Genomic DNA, 25495 nt, shown 5'->3' with positions numbered 1-25495 from the left:
GGCTGGGACTGATCTGTCCCCTCAGTGCCAGGTGATGTGGGGGCAGGAAGGCCAGCGTCCCCAGCATGCCTGGAGTGCGTTTGTGGGTGCCTGCTGGGCAGGGACAGATCTGCTGTGAGGATAAAGTCCTTTCCCACCCAGCTGCTCTTGAGAGGAGAGGGCCTGGAGAGGAGCCCTGGGCACGTGTGGGCAGTGCTGCTTGTCAGGCAGCGAGCCAGGAGGGCCCTTGTCCTGAAGGAGGTGACATCCTGGTGTGACAAGGGACCTGCAGGGCTGCAGGAGGCTCCCAGAGTGACCAGGGAAAGGTTCTGCCTTGCTGCTGTCCTACCCTGGGGCCAGCACAGCTGTGTTTGCAGTCCCCCCACCCACACCCTGTCCCCACGAGTTTCTGGGATTTGTGTGACCACCAAACATGCTGCAGCTATGGTGTCTATGTAGAATATGCCATATATTTGTTTTTAATGAGATGGTATGGAACAGTTCATACAAAAACAAGAAAAAACAAGAAAAAAAAGAAAAATGGGTGCACCTCACCCGTTGTCCATAAAGCTCTGTGAGAAATGGCCCGTGCCCCCCAGCTGGGAATGCCAGGCTCAGGGCAGGGAACAAGGAAGGGCAGCTGCAATGGCAGGGCAGCTGTTCTGAGGGGAAAAGTGCCTGTTTCCTAGCTGCTTCTGCAATGAAGAGAGCAGCTAAGCCACCACTCTGGTGGTTCACACAAAACCCCTTTCCAGAGGTAAGTCCACGTGTGGACAAGAACCTGGATGCTCTAGCAGCGTCAGGAGAGGTTTCCTTGGCGTGGCTGCAGCTCCCAGCCGAGCTGTGCTGCCTCCCCCTGCCCAGCTGCTGGTGAGGGTGGTGCAGGTCAGCTTTGGGGCCGTGTCCCACCCCCGAGAGCAGGACATGCTGTTTCCAGAGGCGGCTGTTCAAAAGCGCGGTGGCTCTCCCCGAGGCAGCTCTGCCGCCTGCAGCCCGGCTGGCTGGGAGGGAGGATGCTGGAGGATGCTCTCCACGGCGAGGATGGCCGTGAGCGGGGTCACGGAGGAGCTGCTGTGAACAGGAGCTGCCCCTGCCGCTTCTCGCGTCTCCTTCGGCCACAGCCTTCCGAGGAGCCTTCCTGGCCGGCACCGTGCTGGCCCTTGCAGCGGGGGACCCTCGGTGTCCCAGCAGGGGCCGTGTCCCACCGTGTCCCGCTGTGTCCCGCTGTGTCCCACCGTGTCCCTCCGGGTCCCACCGTGTCCCTCCGGGTCCCGCCGGGTCCGTGGCTGCCCCGGGCAGCGTCACCGCAGGAGCAGCACCAGGGGCAGGAGCAGCAGCGTCGGCCACACGGCGATGGCAGCAGCGCCACCGCAGTCCTGGGCATTCTCCTGCCGGATGGGAGACAAGGGTCAGCCTGCCTGCTGCCAGCCTTTGGGAGAGGGAGCAGTGCCTGCGGCCGAGAGATTCCACCAGGAACCAAGGCAGGGACTGGTGGGATTCCTGTTGACCACAGCAGCCCCCCGTGGGACCCACCTAGCAGGGTGTGTGGGTGTGGGTGTGTTTTTGGGCGTGTGTGTGCTCCTGACCCCGCGGTTTCCGAGCCCAGGCCCTTCCCGGGCGGTACCAGGCTGAAACCCCCCGGGATTGGCACCCGGCTCCAGCAGGACGGGCACCTCCAGAGTGCCAGAGGAGCCAGTCGTGCATGCCAGGCACGGGCATCCCCCCTGTCCCGGGATACCTCAGGGTGGAAGGCGTGGCACGAGTCCGGCCGGCGGCGCAGCTTCTGCGAGCGCATCCTCTCGCATTTGACGGACGCGTTGTGTGCGGGGCTGTTAAGGACAGCAAAGGAGATGAACGCCCAAGGACAGCAAAGGGGATGAACGCCCAAGGACAGCAAAGGGGATGAACGCCCAAGGACAGCAAAGGGGATGAACGCCCAAGGACAGCAAAGGGGATGAACGCCCAAGGACAGCAAAGGGGATGAACGCCCAAGGACAGCGAAGGGGATGAACGCCCAAGGACAGCGAAGGGGATGAACGCCCAAGGACAGCAAAGGGGATGAACGCCCAAGGACACCAAAGGGGATGAACGCCCAAGGACAGCAAAGGGGATGAACGCCCAAGGACAGCAAAGGGGATGAACGCCCAAGGACAGCAAAGGGGATGAACGCCCCGCGGAGCCGCGGGATGCAGCCCTGGCCGGCTGTAACCACACCAGCCGGGAGGATGAGGAAGGACGGGTCACCCTGCACGGGCTGGAGACCTCTCCAAGCCACGCCGTGCTCTCCACGCCCAGGGCAGTGGCAGCAGAAATACATTTTTCACCCTGGCAAACTCAGAGATGACGGGGCCAGTGGAGCCCTGCATCCCTGCTGTGCACAGAAGGATATATTTGACCTCTTTTGCATCCATTGGGACGGGTGGGAAGACACTGCAATCGCAGACGGTGTCCGTGACGAGGAGCAGGAGGTTACTGCTGATGATCTGCTGTGCCACAAACATCCTGCAAGGGAAGAGCAGGTGAGAAAAAGCACAGCTCTCCAGCCCAGAGCAGCAGCCCTGGCATTGCCTGAACCACAGCCAAGAAACTGAAAGAAAACAGAGATCACTGGAAACAGGGTGCCAGCAGAAAGCAGGAGAGACCAGTGAGCAGGTGTACACAGGGAGAAGTGCCCTTGGCACTCCTTTCTGGCCTCCTTTTTGGTTCTGAACTGGCTCAAATCTACAACTCCATGCTAGGCATGAATGTCACAATCAACCCAAGCACCCAACCAACCAAACCCAACACAAGCCCTCCCCAGATGGGGCAGCACATCACAACAGACGACACCTGAGCAAAGCCTGGCTTCACCCCAAAGCATGTCAGTGCCTATTTAATGTATATTAATGATATTTTAATGATATTAATGATATTAATTATATTAATGTGTGTGCTTGTCCAGTGCAAGGGGGTCTGTATTCTGTGGTCCTGGGAGGAGCAGAGTTGTGCTAAATTTGACGTTACTGGAGAGAGAGAAATAGAGGAACCCAGTGGGACCAACAGGGGTTTTGGACCAGCATGTCCTGGAGCCACTGGGGACAGGCAAGGCTGGCACAGCAGGCTCAGCAGGCCTGCACGGGTGGCAGGGCTTCTGGAACAGGAATCCAGGCTTGTGGTGATGTGCCCACTGCACTGGCCAAGCTGCCTGTGCTGGAGGAGTGCCCAGTGCCCCTGGTTATTCAGCAGCTGCGCCGCCTTCCAGCCTGCAGGGATTTCTGTGTCCCCTTTTAAAGGTGTTGAATGGCACACACAGCAGCTGAGCAGTTCATTAGCACTCCCTGGCTAATGACTGCCTTGGGACAAGCAGCCTTTAACCCATGCCCAGATTCAGCCACGAGGACAGCGATGCCCCATGCATCCACCAATCCACAAGCTGACATTTCAGCCCAGGACGGAGCAGCCAGCCTACCCCTGCTCCACCAGGAATGTGATCAGGAATGCATGCCAGGCCCTGGCTAATGCTCCACAGAGCCTGTGGCAGGGGGGTGTCTTTCCCAGATACCTGGATGAAAGATGCACAAGACTCACCTGGGAGCCAGAGGCTGCAGCTACAAAGGAGCCAAGCAGGACACAGCACATGCTGCTCCAGCACTGGTGAGGTGCTGCCTCCAGCAGGGAAGGGGCAGCCCCAGGCTCTTTGTGGCAGAGATCCGTGACCCAAAGAGGTCACTCAGTTCCTCTGGATCTGCCCAGAGCTTAATACAATAGCTTGTTGTCATCAAATCTGCAACCTCTTCTGAAACAATGTTTGGCAAGGCTCGGGTTTTCCAAGAGCCATGCTGACTAGTGGAGGCTGTTTTTCTAACCTTTAAGTCTTTCCTGCAGTTGATCCAATACTGAAGACTAGGTAGGATTGTTCTGGGGATTTTTTTAGGAGCAATTCCAGTCAGACCTGTTTGGCCTCCTCATGTTAGGAAAAGCTGGATCAGTGGAAATACATCTTTTTGTCACCTTTCCCCATGGGATTGCTGATGGCACTGTACAACCTCTGAAAACAGCCTCTTTTCCCAATGTTACTTTTGACTGTCCATTCATTTACAATGAAAATGGGAAATAAAAAAGTGGACCCTTGTTTTCAGTTCTTTTCAGTTTTTTCCCCCATTTTTTTTTTCATTTCTGTAGAAATACAGAAAACGGAGAAAAATAAAAAAAAAAAAGAGAAAAGGAAAGCCAAGAGCACTGCAAAAAAAGGGAAAACTTTCTAAGAAAAAAACTTTTGCCAGAAACATGAAAGAAATCTGTGGAATGGAATGATACACATATTTATATGCTGTTCTCTTTGTGAACATGAATATGCTTATGAATAGAGGTTAATAGGAGAGGTTTTAATTTTTGTTGTTGTCAAGAATCAGTTCCCTGGTGTCACCTGTCGCTGTCACCTGTCGCTGTGGCTGTGGTGGTGGCCGTGCCATGGGCACAGCGGCAGGTGACCCTGTCCCCGCAGCCCTGGGACAAGGCCCCCAGCTGAAAGGGAAGCTGCAGCTCTTACTTTTGGCAGTCTCCGCAGTCGATGAGCCCGTTGGTCTCCCTGATGGCCGGCTCGTACACGAACACGGGGTACTCGGTGTCGCAGGGCTGCAGCGTGTCGTGCTTCTTGTGCCTGTGAGCTGCGGGGCGACACAAGGGAGGGCACCGTGAGGGCAGGGCCCGGGGCGCTGCACGGCCGGGAGCTGCGGCACAGAACAGCCAGGCAGCCATCCCTGCTCCCACTAGGTGGTGCGGGAAAACCAGGCTAAGTGAGAAATGTCTCCAGCATCGCCTTCGCAGCCGGCCCGGGGCCTGAGGGCCCAGGCTGCGGCCCGGGGAGCGCAGCGGCCTCAGCAGCCCGGGGCGCTGGGCCACAGCCGCCAAAGGAGCTCGGCGGTCCTATTGAACCAGCCGTGGCTGGAAATGCCCCCTGCCTTAATGCAGCCCTGGTTCATTGCTGTTTTAACCACTGAAAACCGAAAAGTGCGGTTTTAAACACTGAGAAGTGCGGTTTTAAACACTGAAAGCGTGCCGGGGCTGAGCTCGGTGCCCTGGCCGGGGCTCATCCCCCTGAGCCCTCCTGTCACAGCGAGCAGGAAACTGCGGGGGCTCCGTGCCTGCCATGGCAAGAAAAAAGCACCAGCAGCGAACAGATCTGGCCTGAGACCACAGGGAAAGAGCTGAGAGCTCTGGGGAACCCGGCTAATGAACAGCGCTGGCTCCTGGAGGGAGCAGCTGCTCCATCGCTCATCAGTCACACTCTGTGGGACTCCCAAACTAATCTGGGGAGGAGGGGGAGCTGAACCACCTCACTAAGCCTCCCTCAAGAAGCAAGAGCATTCTTTCTAGGAGTTCAGCAAAATCTGTCTTGCCTGAAACTACTGCCTTGGGCCCTTCTGGCAATTATTTTCTGCGGTTGGAGGTAGCAAAGACAGCTCCTGCCTCTCTCTCTGCAGGACGCAGGGGACCGCTGCCGATGGAAATGTGAAGCTTTGTTGCTAGGGCAGAGGTGGCTGCAGCAAACACCGGGAATGGTTTCTACATCAGCTCTGGGCCAGAGCACAAATGCTCACTTTGCAGCCCCCCAGCCACGGGCAGTGCTCAGGCGAGGGCAGGCGAGAGGCTCCTCCTCACCTGGAGCACACCCAGTCCACCCCTTGCAGCAGGAACGCTCAAGATTTATAGGAAAATGCAGCAACCCGGCTTTTAATCAGCAAATGTGTGGCGAGCAGGCATCAAGAGGGCATCGGTGATTGGATGGGTGATTTGCATCACTGTAGAAGCCTCACTGCTGAGAGCAATGGTCTCCTCTCCCCCGGCACTGCCGGAGCAGGCAGAAAGCAGCAGGCACCTCCCCGCAGAGCCTGCCGTCTAAACAATGCAAATTACACCAGAGAGAGAAAAACGGCATGATTTTCTCTGATTTTTCTATCCACCACGGCAATCCAGCAACGCAAGACATCCATTAAGAGCCGGGAACTGCGGCCCAATCTTGCCTCTAATGCCTTGGCCAGGTGAATATGATGGGCACTCAAACCCCTCCCTGCAGTGCAGAGTCTCTGGAAATTGTACTTTGTGCTTTTATTCAGAAGTCTCAAAAGCCAGCACTCAGGAGGCAGCCCCCTGCTAAAATCTTCCCAGACTATGGGACCCACCTTTCGGTGCCATGGTGAGGTTCATTTTGCACAGATCCAAAAGCACACGGAGCCTGACTGCAGCACAGTGCCTCGTTCTGTATTCACCCTGGATTCACACTGAATTAATCAACCAAACTTGTCATTCCAGGGGCCGGCAGCACCTCTGCCACCAGCCAGGAGCTGTCTGGCTGTGCTGTGCCACCATTTGCTGTCCCTCTGTGCAAATCCCACACTGCGGAGACACGGAAAAGCCTCTCCCATCTCTGCTGATGGAGAATGCCTCTGCCTAGGACATTGCACAGGGACTGAGAGTCCTGAGGAGATCTGGGATGAGCAGAAGACCCTGTTTCTGAAGTGAATTTCAGACACTTCTGATGGGGCATGCAGAATACCCCCATTTATGCTGTAAGGAGAGAAGCTGCAAACGCTTTCTGGCTCTGAGCAGCTGCAGGGCTGGTAAGTGTGTTCTGGCCAGGAAAGTCCTCAAACTAAGACTAAAGGAGGGTGAGAAACAGAGCAGCATTGCTTCCAGCCTTAATTCACTGTCCTGCAGGCTGGGAAAGCAGCTCCAAACCCCAAAACAGGTGGCAAGGACACCCTTCCCTGGACCAGGGACAGCCCTTGTCGTGCTTGTGGCAAGACCACACTTTGGTCCCTCAGCCACAAAGCAGCTCCTGTTGAGCTGCCCCTGGATTTCCAGCACTGCCCCTGCAGCACAGCTGTTGGCAATGGACTGTGCAGCCCTTGCTCTGGAGAATCTCTGTGATCACCACAAAGGTGACCTTGTAAAGTTGGGGCAAACTGCTTGCAAGAATTTAACATATGGCTCATGAGTGGCAAAGAGCCCTGACATACCAGGACCTCGTTTTTCCCCTGTCTCTAGTAAAGAATGACATCTTTTACTAGCTCCTGTTATAATATCCTTTACTAGCTTCCTGTCATAGCATCATCAAAGCAGAAGGAGTTCAAGCAATATAAAATACAGCAGTGTGAAGGGGTGAATGAGACTGTCAGCCTGGAAAATGCAGAGTGGAAGTTGATCTGAGGCCTCTCAGCCTCAGCCAGTGTTGGTGGGCTTGAAGAACCAGGCCCCAGGATAAATGTGGCCAGCACCAAGGTGTATTTTTAAACTGGCAGAAGTGGCCTGCAGAGGCCTTAAGTTTTGGGGGTTTTTCTTTTTGTTTTTCTTTTTTTGGCACAAGCTGAATGAAAAGAAGCTGCTTTAAAATCTGACTCCTGCACAGAGACAAGACCTGTGACAGAGATTATGCTTAAGCCTACTGCCACTAAATTTGCTGGGAAGCAATGCAGCTGCAGCAGTATTGAGAGGTTCAGAGAAACCCAGTGGCATGTACATCATCAGCAAAAGGCTCAGGCTGAGCCTCTGCATGCACATGCTGGACATCAAAATGTTATCAGTGCCCTGAGAGTCTGCTGGTCAGGGATTAGTAAACAGCCAGAGGAGCTGATAACAAATTGCAAACTTTATAGCAAAGAGTGAGTTAATTCCAGGCTGTCGTTGCTACCATCTGCACTTCCAGAAAGACTTTGTCAGACATTTGGCAACCAATCCTTCTGAGCAGCAGAGGCAGTTGCTGTGCCTCGTTATGAACTATGGAGTCCAGATTGTGAACTCTTTCCCACCAGCATAAATCATGCACTCCAGTCAGAGGATTTACACTGGCACACGTGACAGAATCTGCCACTTAGTTACCAACACAAAACATACAATTTAACTAATTATCTTGTAAAATATCTTCTGTGTACATTACCATGCAGGAAAAAAAAAAAAAGAAGAGAAACTTTTATGATCTACAGAATTCTAGAAATGGTTCTTCCTAGGCTGCATGCCTTGGCTGGAAGTATTTTTGGCTTAGTTAAAAGCTTTCAAACCTGTGCTGATGTCCATAAAAGCAGAAGCCCTTATAAAAAACACAGAGAGAAACTGAGATGCTGAGAGCAGAGAAAAATCTGTGGCAGCAAACACATCTTCTCAGCACCTCTGAGAGGCAGATTTGTATGATGAGTGCAGTCTGAATACATCACACCCATATTCCAACAGCAAGTCTCACCTTCCCAGAAAACAAGAGAACCTGGGAAGCAGAAACAGGCTCAGTGCTGCAGAGCCAGAGGTACACAGCCAGGCAAGGGAGAGCATTAGATCCCTGATCGTTAATTCTTATGCACATAACCCGGAAAAAATGTGTGTGCTCAATTTCTCTCTCACAAAATGTCTCCTTTGCTTCGTATTTTTCACATACACCAGCCTTGGCGTGCAGTCAAGAAAATGTTAACGTCTCTGGCAAAAATCTACAGCCCCTTCTTAACAACATGTGCAATCCATTCCTTCCAGCCCCAATAGTATTCTTCCACCCTGCTACTCCCCCACACACATGGACACTCGTTTTTTTCATCTGCAGACACCCTCTCTTGCTCTTCCTCTTCTCCATCCAGTGAGACACATTCCAACTGTCTCTGTTTCTCCATCTCTGTCTCACACATACAGCTTGCTGGGCAGAGAGCAAGTTGGCAAACACAAGCTAGATATGGAAGCAGGGAGATACAGCCACAGCCACAGTCTGGACTCCGTCTTGGAGGAATTTCTAACTCGCCTGTAGGAGCAGATTTATGAGCTACAGCATACCCTTATCAGTTGAACTACTTGGAAGTCCTCCTGCCTTATCCCAGAGCTGGGCTGGGATTTATCAGGAGCCAAGCCATGGAGTGTGGAAAAGAAGACTTAAGTTGCTTCTTAATAACTGAAGTCTACAAGACCCGTGTAGTTTCTCCTGCAGGAAGGCACGGGCTGGTCTTTGCTTTGGGAGCAGTGGCTGAAAGGAAGGGGCCAGCAGGGAGCCAGGGTGAAGGACATGCCATGGAACACAGGCCACAGGCCCAGCCAGGCCACAGCAATGAGTGATGATGCTGTCTGTGACTGCAGCTCCCCAGGAGGCTCATGTGTTCCTTCGGTTATCAGCTCCTCAGTGACAGACCTTCAATCACCAGCTCAGCCAGCTAAACGAGCAGCAGCACCTCTTCTCTGCAGGCCAGGGAAACAGAGCCAGGCTCTGCCCTGGCCCTGTCACGCCTTTCTGCAAATCCCCCACTGTACAAAAGGTGGAAAAGAGTCTTTCCTAGCCTAGGAGTTTCTAGTTAATTCTGTTTTTTAATTTTTTTTTTTTTTTCCACTATTAGGTGTTTCTACTTACAGTGGTGGAAGACAGCCTTGGCTGGAGAAGTGCCCAGACACACAGTGACGATGGAGACACGGGACAGTTTCACAGGATGGCAGTGACATGGAGACATGAATTTGCACACAGCAGTCATGGAGGTGATGTGGAAAGAGATGAAGGAAGCACAAAAGGAAATGGTGATGAGCAGGGCAGCAGTGACATCCCCCCTCCCTTTTTGCTCTCCTCAAGCACAGCCTAAATCAGCCACAGACCATGCAGAGCAGGAACACAGCCTGTTCCCCTGCAGGAGCAGTGTCTCCTGAACTGCCACGAGTACTGCACCTGCTCAGCTGACTCTTCCTCACCAGTTTCTGCATGGGGCCACTGCTGCTCTCCTGCTGTGTGTTAAACAGCAGCCAGAGCTGCTCAGGGGACAGCTGCAGCTTCTACTGCTGTCTCTGTGGAGGTGGAGAGTGGGACCTAAACAGCACCCACAGACCTCCTCTCTAGAGGGGAGTTTCAGAAAATGACTGTTTCCTCATCATGCCAGCAGAGCTCAGTGCAGGAGACACAGCCCCACAGCTGGCAAAGAACATACCACTGTCTCCACTAAAGGCACCACTAGTGATCAAGAATCAGCAAGACTAAATACAGCCCCTCCTTGGCTGGGCAGAGCACACCTCCCCTTCCCCTCTGAGTGTCCTCAGGGCCATTAACATCCCCCCTGCTTGCAGGGGCTGCTGGCATGGGACTGCAGAGATCCATGGTGTGTTTTCAGCAGGCAGCACCTCAGCTGCAGGACAGGTGACTGGATTTGAAGGCAGACACAGAACTCAGCTGCTGTGCAATACCATGTGCCATCATCTTCTCTCTTCCAGAGCAGATCCAGTGGGTAAGGGAAGACTCTCCCCATGTTATTTGACTCAAAGGTCTCTGCCTACCTTCCTGGGACTTCTGCTAGGCTCTGGAGAGACTGCTGCTCCACCCCTGCTCTGTCCTGTCCTGGAGCAGACTGGAAGGGAGGATTCCCAACAGAAGTTCTTTGCAGCTGGTGGTCTCTCATCCCATAGCACATAGGGTAGGGGTCCTCAGGAAGAAGTGCCTCCCCTCTCCTCAGCAAATTAACCAGAGGGAAGCAAGCAGTGTGCTCTGAGCAACAGCCAGCTCACCCTGGAGCTGTGGGAATGGGGATGGAAATGGGGGGATGGTGGATGTGGCAGCTGGGTTCCAGTGTCCGTGGAGGAAGGGCTGTGGGGCAGAGGGCAGGCTTCTCACACAAGGCCAGGCTTCCCTGTACAGCCTCTTCTGCCACCAGTGGCTGCAACACTCACGTGCTATGGGGCTGCTGGACTCTTGTGTACTCACCATCTGCCAAGTTGTCTGAGTGCCAGAAGCTACTCATGTTAAACTCCAAAAGGAAGCTGTCAAAAGAGCAAGAACAGAGGATGCTTTTTCAGCAGCCTGGAAGGATGCAGGTGTCAGGGAGATGGCCCTGTCGCCCAGCGAGTATCAGTTCTAAAATGTTTACTACAAATTTCTGACAGTGCAAGTCTGATTTTTTAAAAAATTTAATTTTTTTTCCTCCTGTCTCCACATGCTGGAATGTAGCTCTGTACCGTGGGATCTGTACTGTGGAAGATCTGAATGGGCTTTTCCCTGAAGTATATCCTGTGCAAGGGGCTCGCCAGTGAAGGAAGGAACAAGTACAGCAGCCCCTGAGGCTGGGAGGGGATGCAGCCACTGTAGGACCACCTGAGGAGCAGGCTGGATGGCCACCAGAAGCCCACACTCTGGCTGCTTGGAGATAACTACATGGAATTATTCTGTACCAGCAGGTTAAAGCCCTCAGAGCTGGACCTTTACCACATCCCCCCTTTCGCCCACCCAGCAAGCTGAGCAGGGACACTTCCATCTGAATTTGAGCTTGAACTCTGATTCACCCCACAAGTCTGAGATGAACCCAGACCCAGAGGAGAGCCTCCCCTCTCTCCCCCTTTGCCTGGCACTCAGACCTGAGCTGCCTGGCTTGCTGCCTTCAGCCTTCTCCCCCCATGAGAGGAAGATGCGCATTCGCTCCTCGCGGGCAAACGAGACGGGGGGAAGAGGACTCGGCACCGAGGATCTGCACAGAGCCCCAGGAGACCCAAGGCCTATTTCTGACTCAGGCACTTTGTGCTGAGTGACTTCAGGTAAATCCCAGACCACTGTGGGCCTCTGCCTCTCAAAATGGCAATGGTAATAGCTTTCTGTCTCCCAGGAGCACAGTGCAGAGCTGAATGTCAGGAGAAGGCTGACAGCAATGTGGGGGCTTCCCAGCTTTCCCAGCTCTTGCCCCTCCTGGTCTGAGCCTCCCAAACACCCCCATCTTTTGGTACTCACATGAGGAAATCACTTATCAGCCACTTCACTGCAGCTACAAAGGCATAAATTGGCTGGAGAACAAAAAGAAGAAATGAGAACTACCATAAGGACTTGGTCAGAGAATTCATAATTGTTATGCAGGACCCCACATTTTAAACCAAGTCTCTCCACTGATCACAGCTCTTGAAGACAGGCTGGAAATTCAAGGTCTGGGCATCACTGGAAAATGTTCAGAATACATCAAAAGCCAGCAGAGCTGCCCTGCTACTAATAATACCTCCTCACCCCCTCCCCATCAGGGTCAGGGAGTTTATCAGGAATGTATGAAGGACTTTGAAGATGTAATTGCTTGATGATTTCTCTCCAGTGTGGATGACCTTCAGAGCTCAGAGCAGGAGAGAAACACAGCTAAATGGGACACCACCAGTTTAGGATGCTTTTGTGTTCTGAGAGCAAGTGGTGTTTCTGGGACAAGTGACAGCACTGCCCAGGATTTAGTATTATCTGCCATTGATTGATTATGCTTAACTGTGCTTTCATCCAGCTTTTCCTCAAGATGGCATGACTTCTATCATCTTCCTGCTTTTCAGCTACAAATTGGAAATCCAGCATTATCCCAGGGACAATTCATCTGCAGAGGATACTGCTGCTTCTTTTCTTTGTGGTAACCACGTCTAATTTTCATCTCCCTCTCTCATAATCATGGCCATGTCCCCAAACCCAAAACAGATGCAGTAGTCACGGGATGCAGGATAATGTTCCATTAGTGCTGACTTCTCTTCAACCAAAATAAGTCAGCAAATAGTAAAATGTAGAGATGGTGGCAATTTGACCGAGTTTTTTGTCTGTATATGAAAAACTGACTTTTCTTGATTTTTTTTTTCAAGGGTTTTGCTAAGAGGGGAAGACAAGAGATGGAGACTTAATGCTCACCTTTTTATTATCTTCCCAATCCACCTCATTTTTGGCAGCTCATGGTTTGTGGCATTTCTTTCAGTGATCAGAATTGGAGGATATAATCAAGCAAGTATTTTCACTAAAATCACCATATTTTATCTAGCCAGCTTAAGTACAGCCATTGCAAACCAGACATTGCTAAAAGTGTTATTGCTAAGAATGTTGTTAAAAGGCAATATTTTGTTGAAAATTCTTTTACCAGAAGAAAATGACAATGTCATGCTCTGAGGATTACTTCCTGCACTCCTTCAAGTGTCAAAGGATCACGACAATAATGAACACATCCTTGTTTAGGGTTGTGTCAAGCAGTTTGAAGTGGCCTAAGTGCTGGGTAGTTACTTTGTTCTGCCTGTTTGAGGCAAGGTTAGGAAAGTGGAGTGGGATTAGAGTAGGAGTTAGTATCAGCCTGAAGAGAGGTTGCATTTGGGTACTGGTAAAACCCTTCACTCTGTTAGTTTGTTCCCTGGGCTATCAGCATTCTCGCTCTCTCTCCTGCTCCAGGCTCACTCATCCTTCCCCAATGACTGCCAGTTTTCCCTAGGTGCTCTGTTCCCTGACACTGCAACTCTCCTTCTTGAGCTGAGTAAAACCATGCCCTGCAAGAGCATTCCTGCTCATTCCAGCTGATGCCTTGGCTTTCAGGAGAACCTGCCATAGTCCAGCTCCTGTCCTTCCAGTTTTCACTGAGATCCTATATGGCAACAGAGAGCCACACTGGAAGCCAGCATCAGGCCATCACTGCTTCAGGAATCTGCCTGAGGTGAATTTGGACAGTCCCATCACTTGAACGCAAACACCTCCTGAAGTCTCAGGGTCAGGCTGGAGATGCCCTGCAGGAGGCAGCCCAGCCCAGGGAGGGCTGCCTGGTGACAGAGGGTTTGTACAGCCCCATCACCTGAAAGCAAACACCTCCTGAAGTCTCAGGGTCAGGCTGGAGATGCCCTGCAGGAGGCAGGCCAGCCCAGGGAGGGCTGCCTGGTGACAGATACGTACGCTGAGCAGGGGCCGGGCGCCGCTGTGGTGGTGGTAGGGCACCTTGCACATGGCCTGGTAATCATACATGGTCACTCTGCAGGAAAAACACAACAAACAAGCAGTCAGAAGCAAGCAGGGCAGCTTGTCACAAGACAGACAGGTCACCTTCTTCTCAAAAATGTCATGTATGAACCGTTTCCTGGATGCACTAAAGCAGTGACCTGCTACCACGTGTGTCTGCTGTTTGGCCAGTGCTGGATCTTGCAGAGCAAGAAATACAGGCTCTGGATTAATGTAACTGGGTCAGTATAGGAGGAAATATGTCCCTAATTTCAGACAGTGAGTAAAGCAGGCTATGAGGCAGAGGAATTATAATTGTAACTACCTCAGGTCCCCCTAGTTCCTGTTTCCAAGCCACTGAACCTCTGAACTCTCTTTTGACATTGCCTGAGAGAGTGGAGTGAGATGAACTGAGGTATTTTTAAGAGAAGGAAATGTGGTCAGCCAGCTGCAGTGCTGCATCTGTGGGGCTCTCAGACTCCCAGAAAGGCTTTCTGAGCAGCAGGAGGAACTGAGGCACTTCTGTACCCAAAATGCCAAGAAATGTTTCCTGTGACATCTTGCCCTGGAAAAGACAGAGAAGCAGCTGCTCTCTGGCCACACAGAGACTGGAAGTTTCTGTCTCTCACTGTGTTTTGCAGCAGGTGGAAGAGCAAGAGATGAGGAGAAACAGCGTGTGTGCTGATGATGGCTGAGCGAGTCAGCAGAGGGGGCAGGTAGCTAAAGGAGCTCTTGTGTCTGAATAAGAGAGTCACATGCACCAGCAGCATGTGCATTTTCCCTGCTCAAGTGCTTCTTAGAGGGACCAACATGCTCTGACCCACACACCAGCGAAAAACAACAAGTACAGTGTGGAGATCCCCCACTTACCGCCTGAACATGCCCATGTTTAGTAGCTGGGTCATCACTGAGCCATCCACTGCACCAAAAAATTTTCCAGTCTGCAAGCACAAAAAGGGAAAACCAGAATAAACTGTATTTTCCAAATGCTTGATGGCTCCAGCTGATCTAGTTTGTCTGGAGGCCCGCTGTACACAAGGAGGGTTTTTGGAAGGAGGCAATGCTGAGCTTTGTCCTTTGGCTGGCTAGAAAGCTTGAGGGAGGACTTCCCCCATCACCAGCTGGGCATCCTGCACCATTCCTACCACGCTTGGAAATGATTTAGCCCACGTAAGTCCCTGCAGCTTGTGTCAGAAAAAGGCAGACTCTCAAGCTGCAGAGACCCAGGCATGCTGAATCACTGGAAGCCTGGACTCTCCTGTGGGTTTTTGGGAATCCATGTTCTCTGGATCTGAATGCCTGAGTCTTCCATTTGAGCCTCCCTGCTACCCATGGCCCCAATGGATTTGGAAACCTCTGCTCTCCTGCTGCCCTAGGTGAACTGGCCCACTGTGCACGAGCGTGGCGTGCAGGTTTATTTAGGTAGCAAATGCAATTTTACAACTCACTGCTGTGTGAGTTCTGAGCAGGCAATAACCCAAACAACACAACACAGACCTATCCATCCCTGTAGCTTACACACTGTGCACTGGCATAGCTAAAACTAAGTTACAACTGAGGGGACAACAGCCCCCCAGTCCTGCTTGCATGCTCGAACTAAAGGTGGAGCTTGTGGCCTTGGAGTCAATGACCTCAAATACAATCTCAAACCTAGTAACTGCTGCTTTAAAGATTCCCCCAAACAAACAATTCTGGCCTTCCTGATTACTAAACCATGACAAATCCATTGCAAAAATGCTTCAAACCTGTCAAGTCCACTGCTTTGTGCACAGGCGAGTAAATGAAATGTTTGTAAATAATAAAAGTGCAGATATGAGCTGTCCTCTCTCTGTTTTCCTGGCTCATGGGTCCTGACAAAGTAAACAGCTCCCTTGTGTTATGGAAGCATTCACAGAGCCTGGGATGTTTTGCTTTTCCACTGATAGGCTAGCAGTCATTTAGCATGTATTAGCAGATGACAGATGACTTCATTTATTTGAGTGGGACATTTCCACAAAGAAAGCCCCAACCCTTAGGCAGATTTACCTAAGATCACATGGTAATCATCTAACAGTAGTGTTAAATGGTTATGAGCCTCTTCCCAAAAGGCTTTAGAAGTCATTTCACTGTATAAATTGATACATAACATCAACTCCCCTTTGAGCATTTAGGCTGTAATCATCTCAGACAGTCAAATGTGCCTGAGCAAGCAGTAACTTTTTTCACCTCCCTCGCTCTTTCAATCTGATTAGGGTGGTGAAGAGGCCAGCTGCTTCCATTTCATCCCAGTCTGCAGGCCCAGCAGTGAGATTTAACACAGTGCAAGCTGCAGACAGGGGCAAGGAGAAGGGGCAAGGCTGAAAATGAGGCCCATCTTGTCAAGAGATGCTGATGTCTGGCAGAATTTCTCCATGTAGGATATCATTTGTATAGGTAGAAGAAAGAGGAGCTGTTAGTGCAAGTGGCCTAGGGAGTGTGTTCAGAAAGGCATCAGCAAATTGGTTTCCATCACCAAACCAGACATTCAAAGCTTGCTGCTGTTTTAGGTACCCTGTGCAGGCAGGAACACAGAAAAGCATCACTCGGAAGAAACCAACGTGGTCCTGGTTTTGTAAAGCAGCTCTCATTACATCCTGCTTCCTCCAGTGACTGCTGCTCTCCCAGACATCCCTCTGCTGTGTCTCTCCTAACTCCCACCTCTGGGCAAGCTTCCACAGGCCCTTGCCATTTCAGAGGTTGGCAGCACGAAGCACTGCATGACATCCTGTGTGACACACGCTGTGTCACTCCCCCTGCAGCTGAGTGTACAGGCACATGTGAGGCAAGACATGCAACCCAGAGCACACACATGACTCAAGAGCTACACCACTGCTCACATGCATCCATGCTTTGCTGGCTTTTGCAGCAGTTTACCCTTTTTGTACACTCAGAAAGCTGCAGACAAACAGGATCTGCCAAACTGCCCAGGCTTTGGGCAGGCAGGCAGCTCCTTGTTGTGTGGCTCAGAGCCAGCCCTTGCTCCTCCACAAGCTCTGAGCTCTGGTGGCATCTTGGCCTTTTGGCTGCCTCCCTGCACCCTGCCCCTGGAGTCCCACCTGGGCAGAGCTTGCAGACATCCTCTGCAAAATGCCTCAGGCAGAAGGCAGCAGTGCTAGCAAAAGAGGTTTAGTGAGCGAGGGAACATCTGGATGCAGCAGGCGGAGGGAGCTCAGGACCTGGGATCCACAGCTGTGCCTGTGAGAGGCAGCTGGAAACTCAGGCTGCAAACGCAGGAACTGCCCTCCCTGCAGCACAGCCTGACCCTGCCACTTATCTTCCCTTCCTCCAAGAGCACCTGGTCCTGCCTCCCTCCCTTCTCCTCTGTTTTAACTCTTTGCTCCCTCTGGGATGAGACTGGATGGAGAGATTAGCTCGAATTAAGAGATTACCCGTTCTTCCCCAAGTAATCCTGCAGGGAGCTTCCAACTTGTCACTCATTAAAATCCTGATTCCTTTTTCCATGTGGTTTCCAACTGCCAGTAAGCTTCCTGCTGCCTTCATCCAGAGGTTATTAGAGCCAATCCCCCACCCTGATCCCCCATCCCAAGGGCAGGGGAGAGCAGAGCCTGAGCCACGCTGTCCTCACCCCATTCCTGCAGGAAGCTGCTCTGATTTCCAGTGTGGTCACCCAGGGAAGGAGGTGCAGGCAGATCTGGTGGGCAGAAATGCCAAAATACCCACAAAAATCAAGGTACAGGATTTTTTTTTGGGACATTAGGTTAAAGGATGGGGCAGGGGAGGCCACAGAGCTGCAAGTGAATCCCATGCAGCAACATCCACGTGGCAAAGCTAGGAAACCCAGGTGCCAGAAGACTAGGAAACCCAGAAACCAGATTTAGTGCTGCTGTCTTGAATTCCCTGTAGGGTTTAACTGTGTGGAGACTCATTGTGCCACCAGGAAATAAAAACAGCAACTGGAACAGGATGAAGAAATCAGAAAAAAAAAGCAGTGGTGAACTCTCTAAGGTCAAAGCTGGAGGAGGACAGCTCTGATGCTTGCCAAAATGTCTGATCTTGGAGGCATGTGGATAATATTTATATTTACTCAAATCCACTATAATTCCACGTTTCTGCTCGTCAGATCTTTCAGAGATGAGCTTTGGGAAAACCAATTTTCCATAAGATGCAGGAAAAACTACAGAGGCAGCAGCCAGGAGGGCAGTGCTGAGGACACACAGGTGACATGGGCTAAAGGGTGGAGTTGTCCCCAGTGATGGACACTTGTCACAGGACTCAGTAAAGCATCTTTGAAAATGCAATGGCAGTCAGAGGAGAAAACAGCAATTCCTAAGATCACCAGCCCACTCCAAACACTCAGTAGGACCTGACCTCCCAGAGCAGGGAGCCAATGCAACTTTTACAGAATTCCCCTCCCTTATCTTTCAAGTTTTATTTGCTTTTTTTGTTTTTTTGGCACATCACGTGTGTGGGGACACTTCTGCTGGACTATTCAGTGTGCTGGGAAGGGCACTTTTCGCTTTCCTAGAGAACAGAGGTTGGTTATCCCTTGCAATAAGCTCCCCTTGGTATCTGTGTGTATCCTCCCCGGTATCTCTGTGTTGCTGATTGGTTTTGCTCTGTGAGTCTCATCTCAGCCTCTCTGCACTCACTGTGCAGTGCCTGCAGAATTCACAGTCTCACCTCTTTCTCTTGCCAGCCCATTCTGAATATGCTAACCAACCCAAGCCCAGCTGGGGAGCCGTGGGACTCATCCAGCTGATGTTTCCCATTTAAATAACCATCTAAAAGTTCTTCTTCTTTCTCTTCTGTCCCAGCTACTCTGAGATCAATGTCATTACTTCATGCTTCACTGTTTCACCAGATTCTTGTAAGGGACTCGGTTCAAGGCTGAAGAGAACTGAAATTCAACAGGTTATCTACTCTCCCTTATCTCCTGATTTTGTCACACTTTCAAAGAACTATAGCTGATAAGTTTTCTTCCATCTGGAAGCTGTGCTGCTTGTGCCAATCACATCCACCACGAGTTCTGTTACCTTAATTCCCTTTTCAACCTGTTTATCACATTTTGAAGAAAGTAATTTCTGGGACTGGTTCTACTGCCTTTTGGAAATATCCAAACTGCATTTGTTAACTCCAGCACAATGGCAATCTTAATGAAACTCCACAATTCTGTCAGTAACAAAACCCCTTCGCTTCTCATTTCTTCTCTAAGCCCACTCTTACTATTGACTTATTGCTTTGTACTTTATGAGACTGTTCCCACATATCACCTCCTGATGCCCAGAACTATGGGGTTTAATTATTTTGAAAGAAGTAGCTCTGTGGTGAATTTGTCAGAGAACAGAAAAGTGTAGCTCAACCATGCAGTGGTTGGTAGTGTTGACTTTACCCAGCTGCATAAGATGTCAGGTCAAACTTGCACCCTTTCAGCTCCCCAGAAATGGATGGGGAACCACACACCTTATTTTTATTTCTATTCTGAGCCTTTTCCCTTGCTCCTTTCACCTCAACAAGTCCAGTAAATTCTTCAGTTCTTTAGGTGTGTTCCTGTTTCCAATTTGCTTAAATTATTTCATCTTCGTTTTTTGTCTTTACCATCTTGCTCTTACCATCCCCTCAGTTTCCTCTCCTGAAGAACACCTGCTTGGACTTCAGAAGCACTCACAAGTTCCCTTCCCTTCCCTTCCCTTCCCTTCCCTTCCCTTCCCTTCCCTTCCCTTCCCTTCCCTTCCCTTCCCTTCCCTTCCCTTCCCTTCCCTTCCCTTCCCTTCCCTTCCCTTCCCTTCCCTTCCCTTCCCTTCCCTTCCCTTCCCTTCCCTTCCCTTCCCTTCCCTTCCCTTCCCTTCCCTTCCCTTCCCTTCCCTTCCCTTCCCTTCCCTTCCCTTCCCTTCCCTTCCCTTCCCTTCCCTTCCCTTCCCTTCCCTTCCCTTCCGTCTCGGATCATCTTTCAACAGCATCTGTGCCAAGGGAACAAGAGTCTAATTTCCTTTCTTCTGATCAAAAGATATTTTGACTAGTTCCTTCCTTATCACTGCAAACTCCTTCCCCACCTAGGATGTGCTGTCACTCTGCTGGGAGCCTTCCCCCTCACTGCACAGTTGAATTTAATTACACCACAGCCACCCTTGTTACACAATTCAAGTTCATTTGTTTTCCCCAGCTCTGGTGGGTTATTCAGGAACATGCCAACCCCACTCTCCTCCTCCTCTAATGCTCTCTTACCTCTTCAGGTATTTTGGAAACAAGTATAAAGCCGTTGTTGTCAATGAGGAAGCAGTTCAGAATCTGCAGAGATGGAAGGGAAGCAGTATTAAAGATGGCTTTTTCCCTGTTTGTGCTCAGGATGGAGCAGTGTGGGTTTGTGATGATGGCAACAGCCTCAGCATTTCCGTGCCAAGCCCCACAGCCTGGCTACCACGAGTTTTACACAATTCTTTCCCTTCTCTGTCTCCATTTTGAGGGTATTTCACTCATGGGCTGTGACAGAGATTGTCTCCAGCCAGGGCTCTGTGCAGGCCTAGCAGGCTGTGTGTGAGCCACAGTTCAGGCAAAGCATCCTTCAGGAAGAGCCAGGATATTTGGAGTGCTCTTCTCTTTAGCAATGTGGTATCTGATGCTTTCCATCTTCACATTTGAGAGTTTTAGAACCACTCAGGAAATATCCCTCTCCCCACCACCGAGTATCAGTGCTGATCTCATCTGCATTTTGCAAAGCAGGAAACGGAGGCACAGAGTTTAGATGAAAACCTTTAGGCCTTGCAGGGGAAAAACTAGGAAGCAGAGAAAATCCTACATGAACGTACAACAAAATAAATCTCTGGTGATCTCACTTTTCAGGGCAGAGGAGCTCCTGTCCCACACATTCCTGGTACCAAGGCTGAAGCAGTGGCATAAACACAAAGAGAGGAGTCCAGCATGCACATCATGCTGACAGACACTTTTTGTTTGGAAGATCTGGGGTGCCAGGGAGACAGATTTAAAGGAGATGGACTTTCACTGGCTGGAGTCCCAGTGTCTCTGCCCTGGCCCAGCTGGGGGGAAGACCTAAACTCAGATTTGTCTCATTAGTACCAGGTCCTGCCCCAGCTGTATAATCTCTTGTGGGGAGATAACAGGCAATGCCTTTTTCTGGGGAGACAGAGCAGGTGGTCAATCACATCCAGCAGAGGTACAGAGGGGAAACTGAGGCAGCTTACATCATCCTGACAGCTGAGCGGACAGGCGCCGTCCAGGCCGCTGCACTGCAAAGGGAGAGCAGAGAATTAACCATGGTGTGAGGGAAACTTGCCAGCCTGGCCATGCAGGAGCTGCCACTGCCCCACCACCAGAGGCTTTCACTGCTGCAGTGACCCCACAGGGCTCTGCTCCCCTCCCCATGCACCCCACACTCACACAAGAGTGAGTCTCACTCACACAGCCACACAAGATTTCCTCGCTCATTCAGCTCCAGGTTTCCCACAGCGGGGTCTCAGACATCCAGAAGCTTAAAGCAATTTATTAATGGTGCAGCAACAGAAAGAGATCAAGCTGGTGTCTCTGAGGAGGGGCCCTGGACAAAGGACACTGGGCTTTTATACCCTCACAGTCCGTGTGTGTGATCATCTGGGGCTGTCCCAATGAGACTTCTGCTCCTGCTGCGTGTCCAGGACACCTGGCTGTCCCCAGGGCCCCGTGGTGCCCTTTGCTGTGCAGAGGCTCAGGGCCAGTTCACAGCCTGGGGCTCCCAGAGCTCAGCCTGCAGCTGCACCTGGATCCACCTGCCCCGAGAGCATCCCTCAGCACAAGCTCATCTTACCATCTCTCCCTTGGCACTGCGGGGCTAGAGCTTCCCACAACAGCATCCCAGACAGCTCTGCAATCCAGCTGCCATTTCCAGCAGGACAGCCACCCCACCTCCCCACCTCTAGCAGCCACATCCCCTCTCCTGAGGGCTCCCATCCTGCACCTGCCTCCCTGACGTGCTCCCAGCAGGACCTGTGCACCCCAGACACAGGAGGCACTTGGAAAGAAAGAGCAAAAGCAAAGGTTACTGTGCACCAGGGAGAAACCAGCGTGCATTTCAGCATCTGTTAGTATCTGGACTAAGGACATAGCATGGTCTTTTAGATCAGTGCTCTTCTCAGGCAGGGATTTTTTTGTTGTTGTTGCTGTTGGTTTCTTTATTCTGCAGCTAGCTCATGATAAAATAGGATGTGAATGGTGCACATGTAGCCCAAGGCACCATCCATTTCTTTAATTTAGAATTTCTGCGTAGTGGACTTGACATGTGTTTCACAACACAGAACTGGGTGGGGACACCAGGGGTTAAGTGGTGAGTAACGAAGCCCTTCAGGTGCTTATTGATTTCATAATTGTTCAGAGTTTGCCGTGGCTGCATGTGTCTGTCTCTTTGTGTTATTTTTTAATTGTATTCTCTCCAGTAGCAGAGGGAAGAAAGCTGACACGGTGTTGCCTTTTCTGTGCATGGAGTCCCCTTCCTGCCAGAGGTTTTCTGGGGTCAGGGAAGGACACTGGCATAGCACATTGTCTGCTCTCAGCCAGCTACCCACTACCTTCTCGAAACCCTTAGACATAAAATCCAACCCCCTTTCTGGGTGATTCTCAGCAGCAAGAGCTGAATTGGCCATTCCAGACCACAAGAAGACCGTAACTTTCAGTTAGGATTTGTTTCTCCACTTGAGTTTTGCAGAAAAAAAAACAGTTTTCTGTCCCTCTGTTCAACTTCAGGGGAGGTTTGGAGATGCCTGAGTTTGTTTCAAGTCCCCCAGCTTTGCAATAGCACATGTTCATACTCTGAATCCAGCTGGCTTTTTGAGACTCTAGGGATGATGGTTTAAAAAAAATTCCTTCATCTGCAGTTGCAAGCACCATCTCACCCCTGCCTCACCACAAAGCAGCACATTGTTTTATTTCCCTGGATGTATTCCTAGAGGTGGCCTTGTGCTTCACCCTGGCAGGTTCCTTCCTTTGGTCAGCAGAGAACATGGTCACAACAAACCACAGCTATGGCCCTGGGGGATAACAAACACAGAGCCCAGGGTTCAGCTGTCAGAGCAGAAGCCCAGGTGAAGCCCAGTGGTTTTCCACAAGAAGGGCTCGTGTGTCCCACATCTTCCTCAGTGTGAGGCCTGGCTCTCACTGCCACCGCACGTGCAGGCCTGGAGAAGTTCCAGCAGTGCCTGCTGCTGGGCTGGCCACACAGCAGCAGCACCACAGCCAGGATTGAGAGAGCTGGCAGCTCCCAGGGAGGCCCTGAGATGGGGCAAAACCGAGCCTGTGCTTCCTGCCTGCTCTGAGGCTTCATCACACAGCTCCTTCCTCGGAGACCAGCCCAGCTCACAGCATCCTCCTGCTGTTGGTCAGCTCTCTGTGACCCAGAGCACTGAGCTTTGCCAAAGACACTTAATTACTGGGAAGACAAACACAGCCTGCGACAGGCTTGGACCCTCTCCAGTGGCTACAGACAAGGGACAGTGCCTATAATATGCTGGCACCCAAATGCCACAATTAGGAAGCCAAGCACGCCAGGATGCCTCCCTGTCCCCAGCTTTTGTCTACTTACATCAGTGTCATTGGGCTGGGAAGCACAGCGTGGATATCCAGAGCAGCATGGCATCAGTGAGGCAGGAGAGAGAGAGAGAAAACAAAATCTGTTAATCATTCCTCTGTCCAACAGCACTCACATCCTGGGAAACCACGTGGAGCCTTTCTTCACACCAGCCCCTACCAGGGGTTGCAGCCACTTGGCACACAGGCCTCCTTCACCTGCTTTAATGAGGCCTCCCAGCTTCACTTAACACCCATGGGGGCTTGTTTGTGTGAGAACTGCCTGGGTAGGACCCTGAGCAGGGTTTTTAAAACTGAGCTCTCTGTTGCTCTTTCAGGATGTGCTCATGTGCTTTGCAGAAATCTTTCTAGCTCAGGTTAGGTTTGTGTGATCTCCCACCTGTGAGGATGCTCCTGCCTCCACAGAGCAGCTTCCTGCCCTCCTACCTTCTCTGTCACCCCTGTGTGATGACAGTTCTCTCTCCTGACAGCAGAGAGCCACTTGTGTGCTGCTACAGTCCTCACCCCTCCAGCAGACCACCCTGGGGAGAAAGATTCTGGGTGGGAAGGGAAAGGTGTTCCATGTTTCTTGCTCCCCAGGCCAGGGGAGTTTTAATTATTCTACTTCTTTCAGTCCAGAAGAGTATCTAATATTAGGACAACACCAAAAGCTTATCCCTGGAGCAAATAAACGTTATTTTAGCAAGCTGGTAGTGTTTTGTTATCTTTATCAAGACGATAAGAGAAGGCAGTAGATTTTTTTTTTTCTGTGTGCCCAAAATTGCACATTTCCATGAGGTTTCTGAAAGGCTGAGTGAGCACAAACATATTTCCACAATTAAATGTGTCACATGCAGCAGAGCTAATGGCAGGCCAGGATGCTGACACTGTCACCACGGCATCTGCAGAACAGACTCGTGGCTCACACGGCATTAGTGCCGTCACAGGATTACAGAAATGTGTGACTTCAAACTAATCTGCTTCATAAATCTTTTAATATGAATTCCACAAAAGCCCTCATTAAAATGCCACGGTATGTGATGTAACTTAGCATCGACCTTGCTGATGAGGAGCATGAAATTGTGTCTCTGCATGATTGCTGATGCTCCTACCTGTTGCATGGCCGTCCAAAACTTGCGTTGGAGCAAATCCAGCTTTATCTGCACACCCACAGCTGCAGGAAACAAAAAGAGGGGAGGATCAAAAGAGGAGCATTAAAGACATAAATGCAAGTTGGGAAAAGAGGAGTAAATATTTGCCCAGGGTGATGGGATGGAAATCACAATTGCAAGCTGCTTCCAAGTGTGAATGGTAAGCGCTGAGTCAGGCTGCCAAGTGACAGTCAGAGGTTTAACAAGGGAGAGGAAAAGGGGACACTGACTGCACCAAGGCACTGAGATTTCCCTCACACTGAACACTATGAAGCTACAAACAGATCAGCAACAACAACAAAAATCCCCCAAAAGCCCCCCAGCGTGGCATGAGCTTTTGTCTTTGTCTTTTTCGGATTTGCCTGGCCAGGATGGATGTTTGTGATCGGCCCAGCCTCAACTCCTATACCACGCAGCATCAATCAGAAATAAAGTAGGCCAGTGAGGAAGGGATTAATTTGAAAACCCACCTGTCTCAAGGGGGAACCACAGAGATTTAGATTTTTCCTAAGCCACTACAAAAGCACAGAATTATGAATGCCACTCGGCAGAAAGTGTCGATTATGAATAATGATTTGTTACCTGGTGCCAGCCCAGTGCAGGGTGGGCTAAGCAAACGTGTGTATGTGTGTTTCTTAATGAAGTGTGTCCTAATTTCCTGGCTTAATTTCCCTTCTATTCCCAGCATGATGCTCCTGAATTAAGGCATAGCTGCAGAGGGAACAGTGCAGGGTGTCCCTGACAGGACAAGCTGGCTGTCCCTGGCTAGGCTGCCCACCAGCACACACGAAAACCAGCCCCCAGGTGATGGGGAACAACTGGGCTGGGTGTCAACCAGTTGAATCCAAGAGCTCTGGAGGAATTACAGCCCCAAGCAGGACCTTGAAATAAAGTGCAAGTGAGGGAGAAAAAGAAATACAGGGAGGGAGATCTGGAGCCTTTTTTTCACAACCACCAATATCAGGAGGATGAAGTGTTGCTGTTTCTACAGATTTCCTCTGAATTAGAAGGAGCTTCAAAGGGGGGGAACAGATCCTTTAAATCTGAATCATGCCGTGTGGGTGCTTTTAAGCTGACAGTATGATCTGATGCTCTAATTCAGATGGGTATGAATTAAACCTGGAGTATGCAATGGTATAATTTCTTGCCTCATGTACAGAGACCCTGGCAC

At 50.9% G+C, this 25495-nt stretch overlaps 1 protein-coding gene and 1 pseudogene across 1 annotated transcript in view; one reads left to right on the top strand and one right to left on the bottom strand.

The window, feature by feature from the left end:
* Positions 1 to 424: 424 nt before the first annotated feature.
* The window catches only part of CACNA2D4 (calcium voltage-gated channel auxiliary subunit alpha2delta 4), a 121716-nt gene continuing 96645 nt past the window's right edge, over positions 425 to 25495 (bottom strand). The window contains exons 27-39 of the mRNA XM_023925803.2: positions 24286 to 24347; positions 23190 to 23204; positions 20824 to 20868; positions 19850 to 19912; positions 14519 to 14589; positions 13607 to 13682; positions 11675 to 11727; positions 10661 to 10716; positions 9332 to 9352; positions 4508 to 4625; positions 2369 to 2481; positions 1718 to 1800; positions 425 to 1367 (exon numbers count right to left, since the gene is read on the bottom strand). Coding sequence (XP_023781571.2) covers positions 1281 to 1367; positions 1718 to 1800; positions 2369 to 2481; positions 4508 to 4625; positions 9332 to 9352; positions 10661 to 10716; positions 11675 to 11727; positions 13607 to 13682; positions 14519 to 14589; positions 19850 to 19912; positions 20824 to 20868; positions 23190 to 23204; positions 24286 to 24347 — 863 coding nt within the window. The 3' untranslated portion in view covers positions 425 to 1280. The remainder of the gene's footprint in view (positions 1368 to 1717; positions 1801 to 2368; positions 2482 to 4507; positions 4626 to 9331; positions 9353 to 10660; positions 10717 to 11674; positions 11728 to 13606; positions 13683 to 14518; positions 14590 to 19849; positions 19913 to 20823; positions 20869 to 23189; positions 23205 to 24285; positions 24348 to 25495) is intronic.
* On the top strand, positions 6504 to 8976 carry LOC147653833 (uncharacterized; annotated as a pseudogene).

This window comes from Cyanistes caeruleus, chromosome 4, assembly GCF_971803275.1.
Source record: "Cyanistes caeruleus chromosome 4, bCyaCae1.hap1.1, whole genome shotgun sequence".
NCBI classification, from domain to species: Eukaryota; Metazoa; Chordata; class Aves; order Passeriformes; family Paridae; genus Cyanistes; species Cyanistes caeruleus.
This window is presented reverse-complemented; position numbering and strand designations above follow the sequence as displayed.